Below are 12,826 nucleotides of genomic sequence, written 5' to 3' on the forward strand. Positions count from 1 at the left end.
CAAACACCACAAACAAATCTGAGCTGTTTTGAATTTCCTACTCTTTGTTCTACAAAAAGGCTACAAACTTAAGAATTATATTTGTCTTTAATCATTTTTGGGTAAGGAATTAAAAATTCCAAAATTCTTTGTAAGATTACTGGTCTATTATCTCATTGAATAGGTGAATCTTTGTCTGGTTTACGGCTTTCTCAGTACCTGTGCATTTGGATGTGCCTGCTGCTTGTTCTCCTACAGGTCATCTGTGATATGGTTGCGTGTTCTGGGTGCTGGCAGCGTCAGTTCTAATAGCAGAGGTTTATGCTTTCATGAGTACAGTATATCTTTTCTGGTAAAGATGGAGGAAGAACTTATAAAAATTTGCCTGAAAAACCTTTTTTTACTTTCTGGCTAAGTAACATCATCAACTATAATACTTCCTGCATATACACATCATGATCCTTTTGCATGGCTGAATTTAATGTGGCACCCACACCTAATGCTTATTATACACTATATCTGCTGCTAAAGTGTGGCACTAAGATTTCCCCCTTGGGGTAGAGAGGCCAGGGCCTCTATTTTGGGTCATAATCTAGGGGGCATGGAATCTGCTACAGTGAGCAAGTGAAAAAGTGGGGAACCGGAGATAAATAATGGAATATAAAAAGATGTGACATCTTACCATTGACTTCTTTGGTATACATACTGTAAGTCCAATTATTTGGTTGATGGATGTTGCACAGTTTAGGTTAGCAAGTTGGTTAAGGAGAATTATGACTACTGTCTTTGCTGCCCACTCGTGCCCTGGTATCTGATAAATGCTTTTAAGAGTGTCACTCAGTTGGTATAGACACAACCTTATCAGATAGACAGGCTCATTGTAGCAGTTTTATAGAGAAACTTATTTTTTAGCTTAACTTTGGCTGAGGTGGAAGATTTGATGATGATAAGTTTCTGTCAAAGGTTTCAACTCAGGCCTACACCTACAGTGCCAAGGAAAAAGACGACAATGATATTGTATTCTACATGTTGCTTCTAATTTAAGTGTTGTCACAACTATATACATTTATTCAGCAAATACCCCTCTCATTCAGTCTATATTGCATCTAGTTGTGGACCACCTCCAAAAGTAATCCTTAATGATAGACCTGTCTGGTAACTTCAGAAACCATTTCCTGCAATATCAACATGAGCTCATAAATGAGCACCATTGTCAGGCAGACATCTTTCTATAGCCCTGTTTCTAAAGTTAGCAAGTTCAAAATTAATTTTGTATTTCTTTTTTAAGGCATAGTATTCATATTTAACTTGAGTGTACGTCACTTGAAAGAATTCACAATAAAATAGTTATATTATTTAAAACCATTTTCTTATATAAAAATATTTTAAATATTATCACATGTGCATTCTTAATATTGTATAGAAATATGATATGTAACCGATATAGATACACAGATATGTAACTTTTGTTTATTCACCTCTAAAATATTGTGCCACTATTAGTGAAATGTTTACAGTCCCTGAATTCAAGTTAGCAGTAAATACTCTACATTAGAGAAGAGGGTTTTATGAAATCATGAGAGAGAGGCAAAAAATTAATACTATGAACCAGTAGAATATGTATGATTTTATTGTTGCTATTATCACTTTTGCTTATGTTTTTTTAAAATAAATTTTTATAAGTTTATTATATTTATCTGTTAGTATGGTTGTTCAGATTAATACAGTTCTCTACGCAAGGTTTGGGAATAACCATTTAAATGATGGTTTGAAAAGACTAAAACGCTGCCTATAGACTAGGCCTGTCAGATTACATCTTTATTTTGAATTCATTAAAAAAAGGTATTGTTCTAAGGTAAAAACTGACATTTCATTGTAAAAGAATGGTTGTTTGCTTTACCCACACTCATTTTGACTTCAGGTTACTCCAGGCAGGCAGTGCAGTGCGGCGATATTTTACAGATAGTTTCTGCACATCACTTCTACGATCTGCCTTTTTGTAATTTTGAATGTGTAACTTGTTATAATTAGCTTGTTATCTTCATGAATAAACCTTACAGCCGGACCACTTCTACTTTGTAGTTTTTTTCTTCTCCCATTACTCTGCACTTTGATCTACATGCATACTCAAAGCAGATTTTCTTTAGTGCCCAAAAAGTAATGCTAAGACCTTCTCATTATTGCAATTGGAAAATAACTAACAATTCTGATTTTTATTTTTATTTTAAAACTTTAAAATCCCCACTTTAATGAATCTTATCTGTGTCAACCAACTTATGTGGCTGCTGGCTTGACAGATATTTCCTAGAACAATGAAGTGTAAATACAAATATTCAGTCCATCTTTATATTGCTACGTCTATACAAGAGAAAAGAAAAAGTAGACCAGTTGTGTGGACAATGACTTAATGCTGTGGCAATCTCACTTTTCCGGGTGACTCCACAGCTGCTTAATTGCTTTTTATTCTGATTGCTGCAATATAAAGAAACTTTACTCTGTTGCTGTCCTTTGTACATCTTTAAAATTATAAAACAAGTCTGCCTGTGACCTGCCTGCCTCTTGCCTGTTCCTTTACTTGTCTCGCTATTCTCTTGCTGACTCTGTCTTGATAATTGACCTGTAATCCTCCAGAACTTAAACCGTTAAGCTTGTTTGGCGCAAACACATTATTCCTTACCCCTTGCACTCGGGTCTTCCTAGGGAGGTCCCCTGCACTCTCAAAAAAGGTACTTTCATCTGGGCTCAACCTCAGCCCTGCTTCCCATTCCTCACAGCTGTAAATGCAGCAGCAAGACAGGTCACAATGCATTTGTAATGCAGGATGTTTGTTGTCTGCCTGGGAGGGGTGCCAACCAGAATCCCGAGCTGTTTCGTTGTACCAGTGCATGCTCCCCCACCTGTCATGACCTGACCTGATGTTAGTTGAGCGTGGCAAGCAGGACAGAAACAATATTGTCATAAGTGGATCATGCTTTAAAGAGAGACCATGAGTAAAAAAAAAAAAAAAAAAGAACATCGATATATATAATAATCCAGCAGAGTTACCATAATAATGAAGTATAAACAAGAATTATTCATGTAACACCCAGATCTGTTAACCTAAGTTAAATGTTAAATATATTCAAATATCTACTTACCTTTAAATATTAATACCTTATTTATTACAGATGGATTGATTGATTGATTGATTTTTTAATTTTTTTTTTATTTTCAGAAACTCAACAGATTTTATATGGGCCAAAAAAGCCAAATGTCACCATGGGGTCAACTAAAGTGCTAACTGTTTGATTGCTGTGACCTATTCTTAGAGGGTAACTTTGCAAGACCACTTAGAGTCGACTTCATGATATGCCAGTTTCAGTCTATTCAGTTTAAATGCTTTAACTTGATTTTTACACTTAAGAATTACATTACACACAACAAAACTGGAGTTCTTCATTAAACTAGTGTTTTCTGTATGTTATCATTTTCCTTTTTCTTTTGGTTAGGTTGAATGTTTATAGTATTACTATTCCGTTTCTTGTTTTCAGTTCATCTTCATTATAAGAAAGGCAAGCATGCAGTGCATGGCACCACATGGTAATGTTTTCTTTATTCTCCTGCCTATCTGTATCCAGTCCTTTTAATCTGTGCCAGTGCATTTTTCCCTACCTTTCAGGCAAATGAGCATATTATCGCTGGTATGATAATCCATTTTATTCTGATCTTTGCTATAGGCGCACTTCTCCTAAGAGCTTCATGTGAAAAAGTGGCATTGCAAATGCGATATAACTGCATTGTTCTAGTAAAACTACTTGCTTACAGCTGAAGTTAAGCATGTGTCTGCTGACATTTATAGGCTCTGGCATTCACATGATATACTGTAATGATCAGTGATGAGACATGCATACACTAATCACCACAAAAAATACTGCCTCAGTTTTGTGTGCCTTCATGTTTGTTTGTTAACAAGTCTTTGTAATCATACAGATCTGAAAAAGGGCTGTTCTGAATTGCCCACAGGTAGGTAGGCTGTGTCTGTAAATAGCAATGCAGTGTCTTTTTAAACTGTACAAATATCCAGTATTTTTAGGCACTGTGCTTGCTGCACAAGGACATTATGTTAGGAAGGAATTTGTTTTTAACATTTCCTCTTGTTCAGTTTTCACAATTGCTAGTTATGTTCCTTTATGTGTTTATGTCTCTCTATTATAAAAAAAATCTTTGGGAGGAGAACTAGGGAGACGAGACGTGATCTTCTCGGCAGACGATTTGAAGTCCCGCGAGAGACACTTTAACTTGCTGCCAGTTCTTAAAACAATAACAAGCCACCCTAAATGTCCACCCATCCCCCCCCCTCCCCCCCCCCCCAACCCTTCACAACACGAGCGTCAGAGATGCGAAATGAAAAAAGAACAGCGGCTGTACAGGCTTTGAAATGATCGGACAGTGCGACAAGCAGAAAAGGCAGCTTGCAAGCAGCAGCAAACCAGCAGATGATCCGACTGCAACTCCTTAGCATGCATTCAGCTCCCCCCCTTACAACGCGTGCAGGAGAGACACGAAGTGGCAAAAGGACAGCTGCTGTACAGGCTTTTAAATGATTGACAGGCAGCACAACAACAGCAGCAGCTGAAAGACAGCAGATGATCCGACGGCATCTCCTTAGCGTGCATTCAGCCACTCCCCCTTCACAAACCGAGCAGCGTTATAAGTCTCACGAGAAAGAGTTTTAACCACACCTGGGCCGGAAATAAAGGACAAGTATTGTTTTTACAAAAGTTTTAAAGTAAAAATGAAAATAATGCATATGTAACAATTCCCATTAAAATAACAATCTCTTTAAATTGTATATCCGATAAACCAAACCCGGGGGTGGGCGAGCAAAGCGAGCAGGGGGTGGAGCCCCCTAGTTTTATAAACACAATCATTGGGTCTTTCCTCGCAACCCATCTGCTTTTTACTTTGTGACAACAGTTCTACCATCGTTTACACTTCTTGTACTTTTTCAAGTCAAAACTTTTGTGCTCTGTTTAATCTTTGTTTTCCAAAAAAGAGACACCTCTGGTACTGTAACTTCTTCTAACTTCTGTAATATTGATTTAAGCTTGTATGCTAGTAGAAAAATGCTTCAGTGTTGGTTAAAGACATTATTAAATGTATTTCTTCAGTGTTTACCATTGTCAAATAGTATACTATACATTTTTCTGGTATAATCCATTTGAGGATTTTTCTTTTTGATTTTTAACATAACTCCTTAATCCAGTTATTTGGAGTCATATAAATGAGCTGTTTATGGCCCTCTTGCATCAGAGCTGGAGTCAGAGTGGCAAAATTCTTATCTAACTCCAGCACTTCAGTCTGAAGTGCTTTAAAGTAAGCAGTACTCTAACTTTCACATCTGATGGTTTTTAGTGGGTAACACATCAATAAAACAACTTAATTGGAGAATGTTAACACCCACAACAACAATTGCACAGGTGAAGCCGCATATTTTGTGATACGTTGCATAACCAAGACCTGTTAATACAATTATGTAGTAACAGTGAGTACCATCACACAGAGTGTATGCAGCACATGTGTTATACACACGTTTGATTTGTATGTGGGAATGTTTTGAATCCCATTCACACTGATACTCTGAATGCTACCGTCTGCAGTGGTTTTCCAAAGAATGTGGTCCGTCATAAAAGAAACAGTAGTGTGCTTCTTCGCACTACTATTTTATTTGCCATTAAAGGGTTAGATCTTTGTGCAATCTTACCAGCAGAGGTAAAGCAAGGTCCCATATGTTTAGCTGTTGTCATCTCTGGCATTTTTTCCTGGCCTTAAGTTTTTCTTGGCCATCAGGCTCTGTGTATTTGCTCACTGCTGGAATGCTTACTCTTTATTTGATAAGGAATTATAGTTAGCAACTGCAGAAATTATCCTGATCTGCTTTAATCTCTCTCTCTCTCTCTCTCTCTCTCTCTCTCTCTCACAGCTGAAACATATGGCATCTGTATACTATAGTACAAAAGCAGTCCCATAAAATACTGATGCAACTTCCTTTTTCATATACAGTACAGATGACATTAGAAAATCAAGCATTCATATTTTATAATTGTTTGCCACAGGCTTGAACTATTAATGTGTGTTTAAAATCTAAATGTGCTGCATTCAGTATTCATAACACACTAATACATACAATTATAAACAAAGCCATACATGACAGTGTGTTTAACACAATTGTGTATTCAGTCTCAAGAGATTTATCTCAATTTTTGTATTTGTTTGAAGTTGGTAATAGCATTTTGTGGGTCCTAGTGATAAATAAAGAGGCATGAATGAAAATATTTTCAGTTTGTTTCGTGTAAGTGAAATGAGATATCTTTCAAAGTTATTATGAGAAGTAGTAAATGCCTCCTTAGATCAGTCAGTCTAGTTACAGAATATTAAGAGCCAGGTGAGTAAAAAGTTTATTTCTCATTATTAGAGTAAAGGTCCTACCTCTTGCATTAAAGGTATCTGTTGCATCGCAGATAGCATTTTGAAACTAAAGTGAATTTCCTCAAAATTTTTAAATTTGAAAAATTTACAAAGGTGCATGGTATATTACAAGGACAGGTACCATTGTTCACATATAAGAAAAGGTTAAATTACAGTAGTTGTGAAAAAAAAAATGCATTCTACTATGGGAAACTCTCACTGGTCAAACGCAGTGGTGCTAACATCTTGATTTCAAAATACCTGGATTGTTTATAACCCTTAAATTATTAATAATTTGAAATTGCTTGTAATGGGACGAATATATGAAGCTCATCAACAAGTATATGTAACACTTAGCAAACATTATTGCAGCTAGTGGTTGTGCTGATAGTTACTAAACTTAAGAGGAAATTAATTTTTTTTTAAACATCATACATGAGATGTTACATAATCCTACCTTTTGAAAGGGTCCCACAAATCTAACAGAAGCCAAGGGCTTGTTTGGAAAAACTCCACTTACCATATTATGCATACATCTCCACACTTGAATCCCTACCCCTGACAAAGTGTAAACTAAATGAGCACTGTTTGTTATATTAACACTCATCACTTGTTGCTAAATGTCTGTAAACAACAAGGCACCTTCAATTAAGTAATACTCTTAACTGTATTTCAATCTTTAAATATGTTTATATGCGGAAAAAAACATGCATAAATTTTACACATGAAGAACATACAACTTGAACGATTCACACAGCTTTGTATCAGGCAGTGTTTATAGCAGTAGTTGTTGCACTCTTTATCTTCTTAAGCCAGGTGTGATGGTTGGGAGCGGAGGGACAGTTGTAGATGTGACTGATCAAGAAGTCTTCTCTCTCTGACAGGTATGATGTCTCTGAAAATGCTTTTAAAATCCTGTTCTTTATAGTTTGCCATTAATGGCCATTTAATATAAAATCCTATACCAGTCGAACTTGAACAATTGATAAGTTCCTGTGGTCCGATTTGCTTTTTAGTGAGGTTACTTTAAGCAGCTTACAAGATATATGTTTACATATAAAGTCCTAAGCCCCTATCTCACGTCTTCTTACAATCATATACACACTAGTTAGTAGGGAATCCATTCCCGGGAATTCGGGAATCCCACATTTCATTCCCGGGAATCCCGGGCTCCCGGGGATATGACAGTGCATGGGCATCTCACATGTGAATGGTTTTAGAATGACCAACTCTTATTTTTAATAAAACACAAATAAAAGACTAACCTTATCTTCAAGCAGTTCATGCTGTCATATAAGTACATGTATCTTTAGTTGTGGTAATAAGAGCGTAAAAAGCACCTCGCCCTCACAGTTGGCGCACGCTGCTTTGCAGTAAGGAGACTGTGGAAGATTGTGGGTTCGCTTCCCAGTTCCTCCTTGTGTGGATAGCACTTTGAGTACTGAGAAAAGCTCTATATAAATGTAATGAATTATTATTATTATTTTTAGCATGTGGTCGTCCAGGCAAGAGCGCACCTTCGTGCAGAAGTACACCAGCCGCTGAGAAAGCACGCTCTGCCTCCACTGAAGTAGGCGGCACAATCATCAGATACTGATACACTTGTTCTAAACAATGTCTGCACTTGCCGTTGCTCTGAAACACCGCCATTTCAGCTTTTACTGATGCATCCAGTTTCTTGTCATCATTCTGTGATGGCAAGTTTCTTGGCACAGATAATGTGGATGCAACAGACTGACGCATTGCAATTTCAAGTTGCTGTTCAAAGCTGTTGTCTGATGAAGTGCAAGCTGCAGCAATGGCGCCACCTTAATTATTTTCAACTATAACTCTGTTATTTCTTAATCGATTTTTACACTTTTACATGCTATATATGCGAGCTTGGCCATTCTTGTTTCCCCGGCAATTACAGCAGTTTCATTCCTGGGAATGCGGGAATGAAAAATGTCCGGGAATCCGGGAGCCCGGGAATGGATTCCCTACTAGTTAGATTATACCAGCTTAAACATGTACATTCTAAAGGTAATAGTACAATTTCTTATTTTCTTTTACATTTGTATATCCCCTAGAATCCATCTTGTAATTTCTTTTACATTTGTATATCCCCAAGAATGCAACTCTTTTTTTAAAACAAATTCACATCAGTCATTTGTTATGTGACACCTTATATTCTAATGATCTCATTTGCACCTGTCTGTCGTTTTGGTTACAGAACATTTTGATCACACAGTTTCAGGCAGTGTCAGCTTTCTCTTTTGAGCTCTGGGCACAAGGTCAATTCATCTAAATAATCATAAAATAAAACCACACTAAAATAAACCACACAAATATTATGAGTCATATTTAGCATACTGTAAAGGCACATTTTTATCTGCATTACAGATATATGACCAGATTCTTTTTAAATGATAAAAATGGATAGCTTAAAATATAGTCATTGTTGAATAAGTAATATAAATAATATATGCAGCAAAAATACAATTTGTATTCTTTTCTTTCATTGTTTGATTCTAACAATGTACAGTGAGGTTAAAATCTTTGTGCTGTCTGATTTATGTTTTTTTTTTCCATACACTAAGAACTAAACAACAATAATTGGCAACTTTAAACAAAGTTGAAACCTACACGCAAGTGATTCAGTTTGAGATGCCTACCATTTCAGTAATGTACATGTAGTCATTTTCTGGTTTTAATCCATGAAACATTTTCTGGACATTTGTGAAATATACAAAGACCAAAAGAGAAGTTACTGTTTCATTAATGATAAAAATTTTTAACATACATTTGGATCATATATTTTTTCTGGAGAAACAGCAATTCATTTTAGACTCCTTAAAACATTTTGCTTGCAAAATCCTGCTAAGAAATCTACCACAGCCAAATGTTAAGTCTCAATTAGAGTATAGCTGTAGCTGGAAAATACTATGGCCATTTCTTTTTATGTTGCCTGCCAAATGTATCCAAGCCATTATATGAAAGGGGTTGTGTTACTTGCTGTACAGCTAATTTGTATTTGAACTCTTGTGTCTTGAAAAGACTTTCTATAAAGTGAGTTTAAGCTGTCCCTTGTTGTTCCAAAACACTGAAACAAATACAATAAGTGTAAATGTCTGTATAATCTTGCTTCTACGTAAAACAACCCATATCCTGACTTGTCATTGCACATAAATGATAATATAGTACTATCATCTTCCTTCTAGTCAGACACCTTCACAGTATACAGAACTGGATTTTCTCCAGTATGTGTGGTGAGTGGTCTGTGGCATTGGGAATATTTTAAATAAATAATTGTGTGCAGAGCAGCAATCGGGTGCAGGTGTGCACAGTTACAGTTCTCTCCCTGGCTGATTGAGGTACTTTGCCTATTGTGCTGCATATGTGTGCAGAGGCAGGTGGATCAGTCAGGTGCCTCCATTGTGCCTTGGAGGTAGCGCTTGTCGCCCCTGTACCAAATAACATAGGAGCAATAAAGAGGAATGGGAGAGAGCCAGTGTGAGAGAGAAAAGACGTAGGCAGCTAGGAGGAAATCCCCTTGAGGGGGGCACATGAGGCCAATGCTCAGGGGCTGAAGTGAATCACTCAACCTCAGAGTGTAGGGAGCTGGAGTGACCTGTTGGTGCGATTCTTACACTTAAGACTGAGGAGGTGCAGTTGGAGTCCAGTAGGCTTGATATGGCACCCTGCCAAGCCATAGACAGCTACAGAGACCCAAGCCTAGGAGCAATGAGGTTCGGCATGGCACCCTACTGGGAGGCATGGACAGCAGGGACCCGAGCCTGGTGGAGAAGGTTGGCTGTGCTTGTCAGTTAGGCATGTCTTCTGTTGCAAGGTCCTGTGCAGGGTAAGCAGAGGAGATGTCAGTTTTAATGGAATGCACCAGGGCTTGCACCTCATTTTAATGGATATTTTTATTGGGACTGCTTTTAACCTCCACAATAACCTTGGTTTTATGGGATTATTTATTTTTTTTTTTATGAAAGAACTTGATTCACTGCATTTGTTGTGCTCTTTTTCTTTGAATTAGTTTTAATTTAAAGCACTAATCACTAAAGCACCTAGTCCATACTGCATGTGTGTCCTCATTTGCCCAGCTCATCTTGGTTACAACTATCAATGGTGACGGGTTCTTGTTAGACTTCCTAACAAGAGTGGGATCATGGAGCCGACCTGCACCATCATAATCTTTTAAAGGCATATAGTGTATGTAATTAATGTAATGAATATGTAATTATTTATCAATGTAAATGAACAATTGTTGAAACACCACTATAATCAGTCTTTTATTTATAAGTTGTTCTTACTTTTTTGTTTAAGTTTGTGGTATAGCAGGTCCACAGCTTCAAAAAAAAAAAAAAAAAAGGGGCCAGGTTTTAAATCCATAGAGCCGTGTCGCTCTCCATGGGCGCGATTGCACGACCGTGGGGAGTTATTTGAGGTAGTTGGAGCAAGTCGCACCTGCACGTGTGGATGCAGTCGATCGCAATTACCTCATTGGCTTCCTGCACCATGTGCTTAAGGCGCTGCGCCCACGGAGACAGGAGTATATATACGGGTTGGCACCAGGAAAGAGGGATGGATTGAGAAATCAAGATGGATCGAGGAAAAAAGGAGGTTAAAGGACATGAAAGGCAGTCTTGGAAAGGACGATCTAGCCACCTGGAAGGAGAAGACAGCACGAACTGGGGCCCCGCGAAGGAGCATTTGGCTGTAGTGCTGTAGGGGCTAGTTCGCCCCACTGAACATTCGAGTGGAGTGGGGTGAGCAAGGCAGGTGTCCTCCCGATGGATCTGAGGAGCAACTATGTGAGTGCGAAGGAAGAAGGGAGGAGAGCTGACCTTGGACGGTCTGGCCATGATGCCTGGAGGTCAGCCGAAAGGAGCTCGTTGCTGTTCGGTCTCCGCAGGCTACGGGAGCAATGGGTGAGCCAGGGAGAATGAGAGAAACTTTTCACTGTTTTTATGTATTTATTCATTGGAACGGTGGAGAACTGCACTTTCTGTTTTGACACAACTGTTTGTTTTAATAAAAGCACCTTGGCACTTTTTGCACTATCCCCTGGCTTCATTTGAGAATTGTCCTCATGTGTCAGCTCATCTCGGTGACATTACTGACTGTGTTGGGTTCAAGAGCTCCCCGAAGTCCGATGGGAGCATGGAGCGAACCCGCATCGTCACAAAGTTTTCAAGAATTAACAATTCAGTTTTAGAACTTTAGCACCACGCCCCTCCCCCACCCCAAAATGTATGCTTGAAGAAACTTCAGTTGCTTTTGTAATTTGCCTTCTAAATAAGTGGCATCTAAATTGTTAGTCCTCAAAGTAATAATTAGATACAATCCATGGAGGAGAGGAAGCCCTTTATAAATTAAATAAAAAATGTAAAGTCAATTCTTGTGCTGTTGTTGTCTGTTGCTGCCACTCATTCATTACTGTATATGTAGTGCCTAACAAGCACAGAAAAATGAGATGTTATTTCAGATTTTGCTGATCACTTGAAAGTAAAAGGTTACCTCTGAAAATGTTGCATTTATTTAGAATTAAAGGTGTCCCTTTTAATGTCAAGCAAAGATATTCTATTTTAACTTGACCATTGCACCTTTTATGTGAGCTTTTTATTTTCTTTTATGTCAGGTTATTTCCCTTTTTGCAAGTCTGTAAAGTATAATTTGGTTTACTGGTACTTTAGTAATGTTATAATTTACATTTTCCTTTTGCTACAAAATCATTGACATGCTGGAGGATGCATAATATTAGACATACTGTGTATGCAGTGAACTTTTAAAAAGTTCAGATAAAGTAAGAAACTGCAATAAAACAGGATATATAATGAGAGGAGGCCATTGGGTCCATATAATGAATATACACTAAAATAAACTGCTAGAAAAAAAGTGAATAATCTATTGAAGTGTGATGAACAAAACTACAGGTTACTATGTAGCAAATTGTAATAATGAAAACTATTTTATTTCTACTTGGGATATCCTTCAGTGTTAGAGTTCAGTGTGAATTTAAGTTTCATTTATAAAACACGTCATTTAACTATGAGAAACCAAGTAAGTAGAGACCATCTAAATTAATTAATTTTGTTTTTCAACACACTGAGTCATTCACTTTCAGTGTTTATTTCCCTGCTCCTCAGGTATTCAGTGGAAAGAGACCCGAATCTGAGTTTCAAACTCAACCTACCACTACTTTCCGCAAAGTCTCAACCCCTCCCCCACCAGAGGGTCAACAGGCCCTTACCTGCCTCATAAGCGAGAAGGACCTCACACTCTTTGAAAAGCTTGGAGATGGCTCCTTTGGGGTGGTAAAACGAGGAGAATGGTTCACACCAACTGGTAAAGTGGTAAGTTGATAAAAGAACCCCTTCTAGAAATGCTGACAGCCAAGTGTAACTAAACT

General features: G+C 37.7%; 1 protein-coding gene across 5 annotated transcripts in view; it reads left to right on the forward strand.

The window, feature by feature from the left end:
- Positions 1–12,826, forward strand: part of tnk2b (tyrosine kinase, non-receptor, 2b) — a 250,834-nt gene that overhangs the window by 147,351 nt on the left and 90,657 nt on the right. For all 5 annotated transcript variants that reach the window (XR_007933986.1, XR_007933988.1, XM_051921975.1 and 2 more), the window contains one exon: positions 12,564–12,770. Coding sequence is in view for 3 of the 5 variants with exons in the window: in XM_051921975.1 (XP_051777935.1) it covers positions 12,564–12,770 (207 nt within the window). In the remaining 2 variants the exon portion in view is untranslated. The remainder of the gene's footprint in view (positions 1–12,563; positions 12,771–12,826) is intronic.

This window comes from Erpetoichthys calabaricus, chromosome 2 (assembly GCF_900747795.2).
Source record: "Erpetoichthys calabaricus chromosome 2, fErpCal1.3, whole genome shotgun sequence".
Lineage (NCBI taxonomy): Eukaryota > Metazoa > Chordata > Cladistia > Polypteriformes > Polypteridae > Erpetoichthys > Erpetoichthys calabaricus.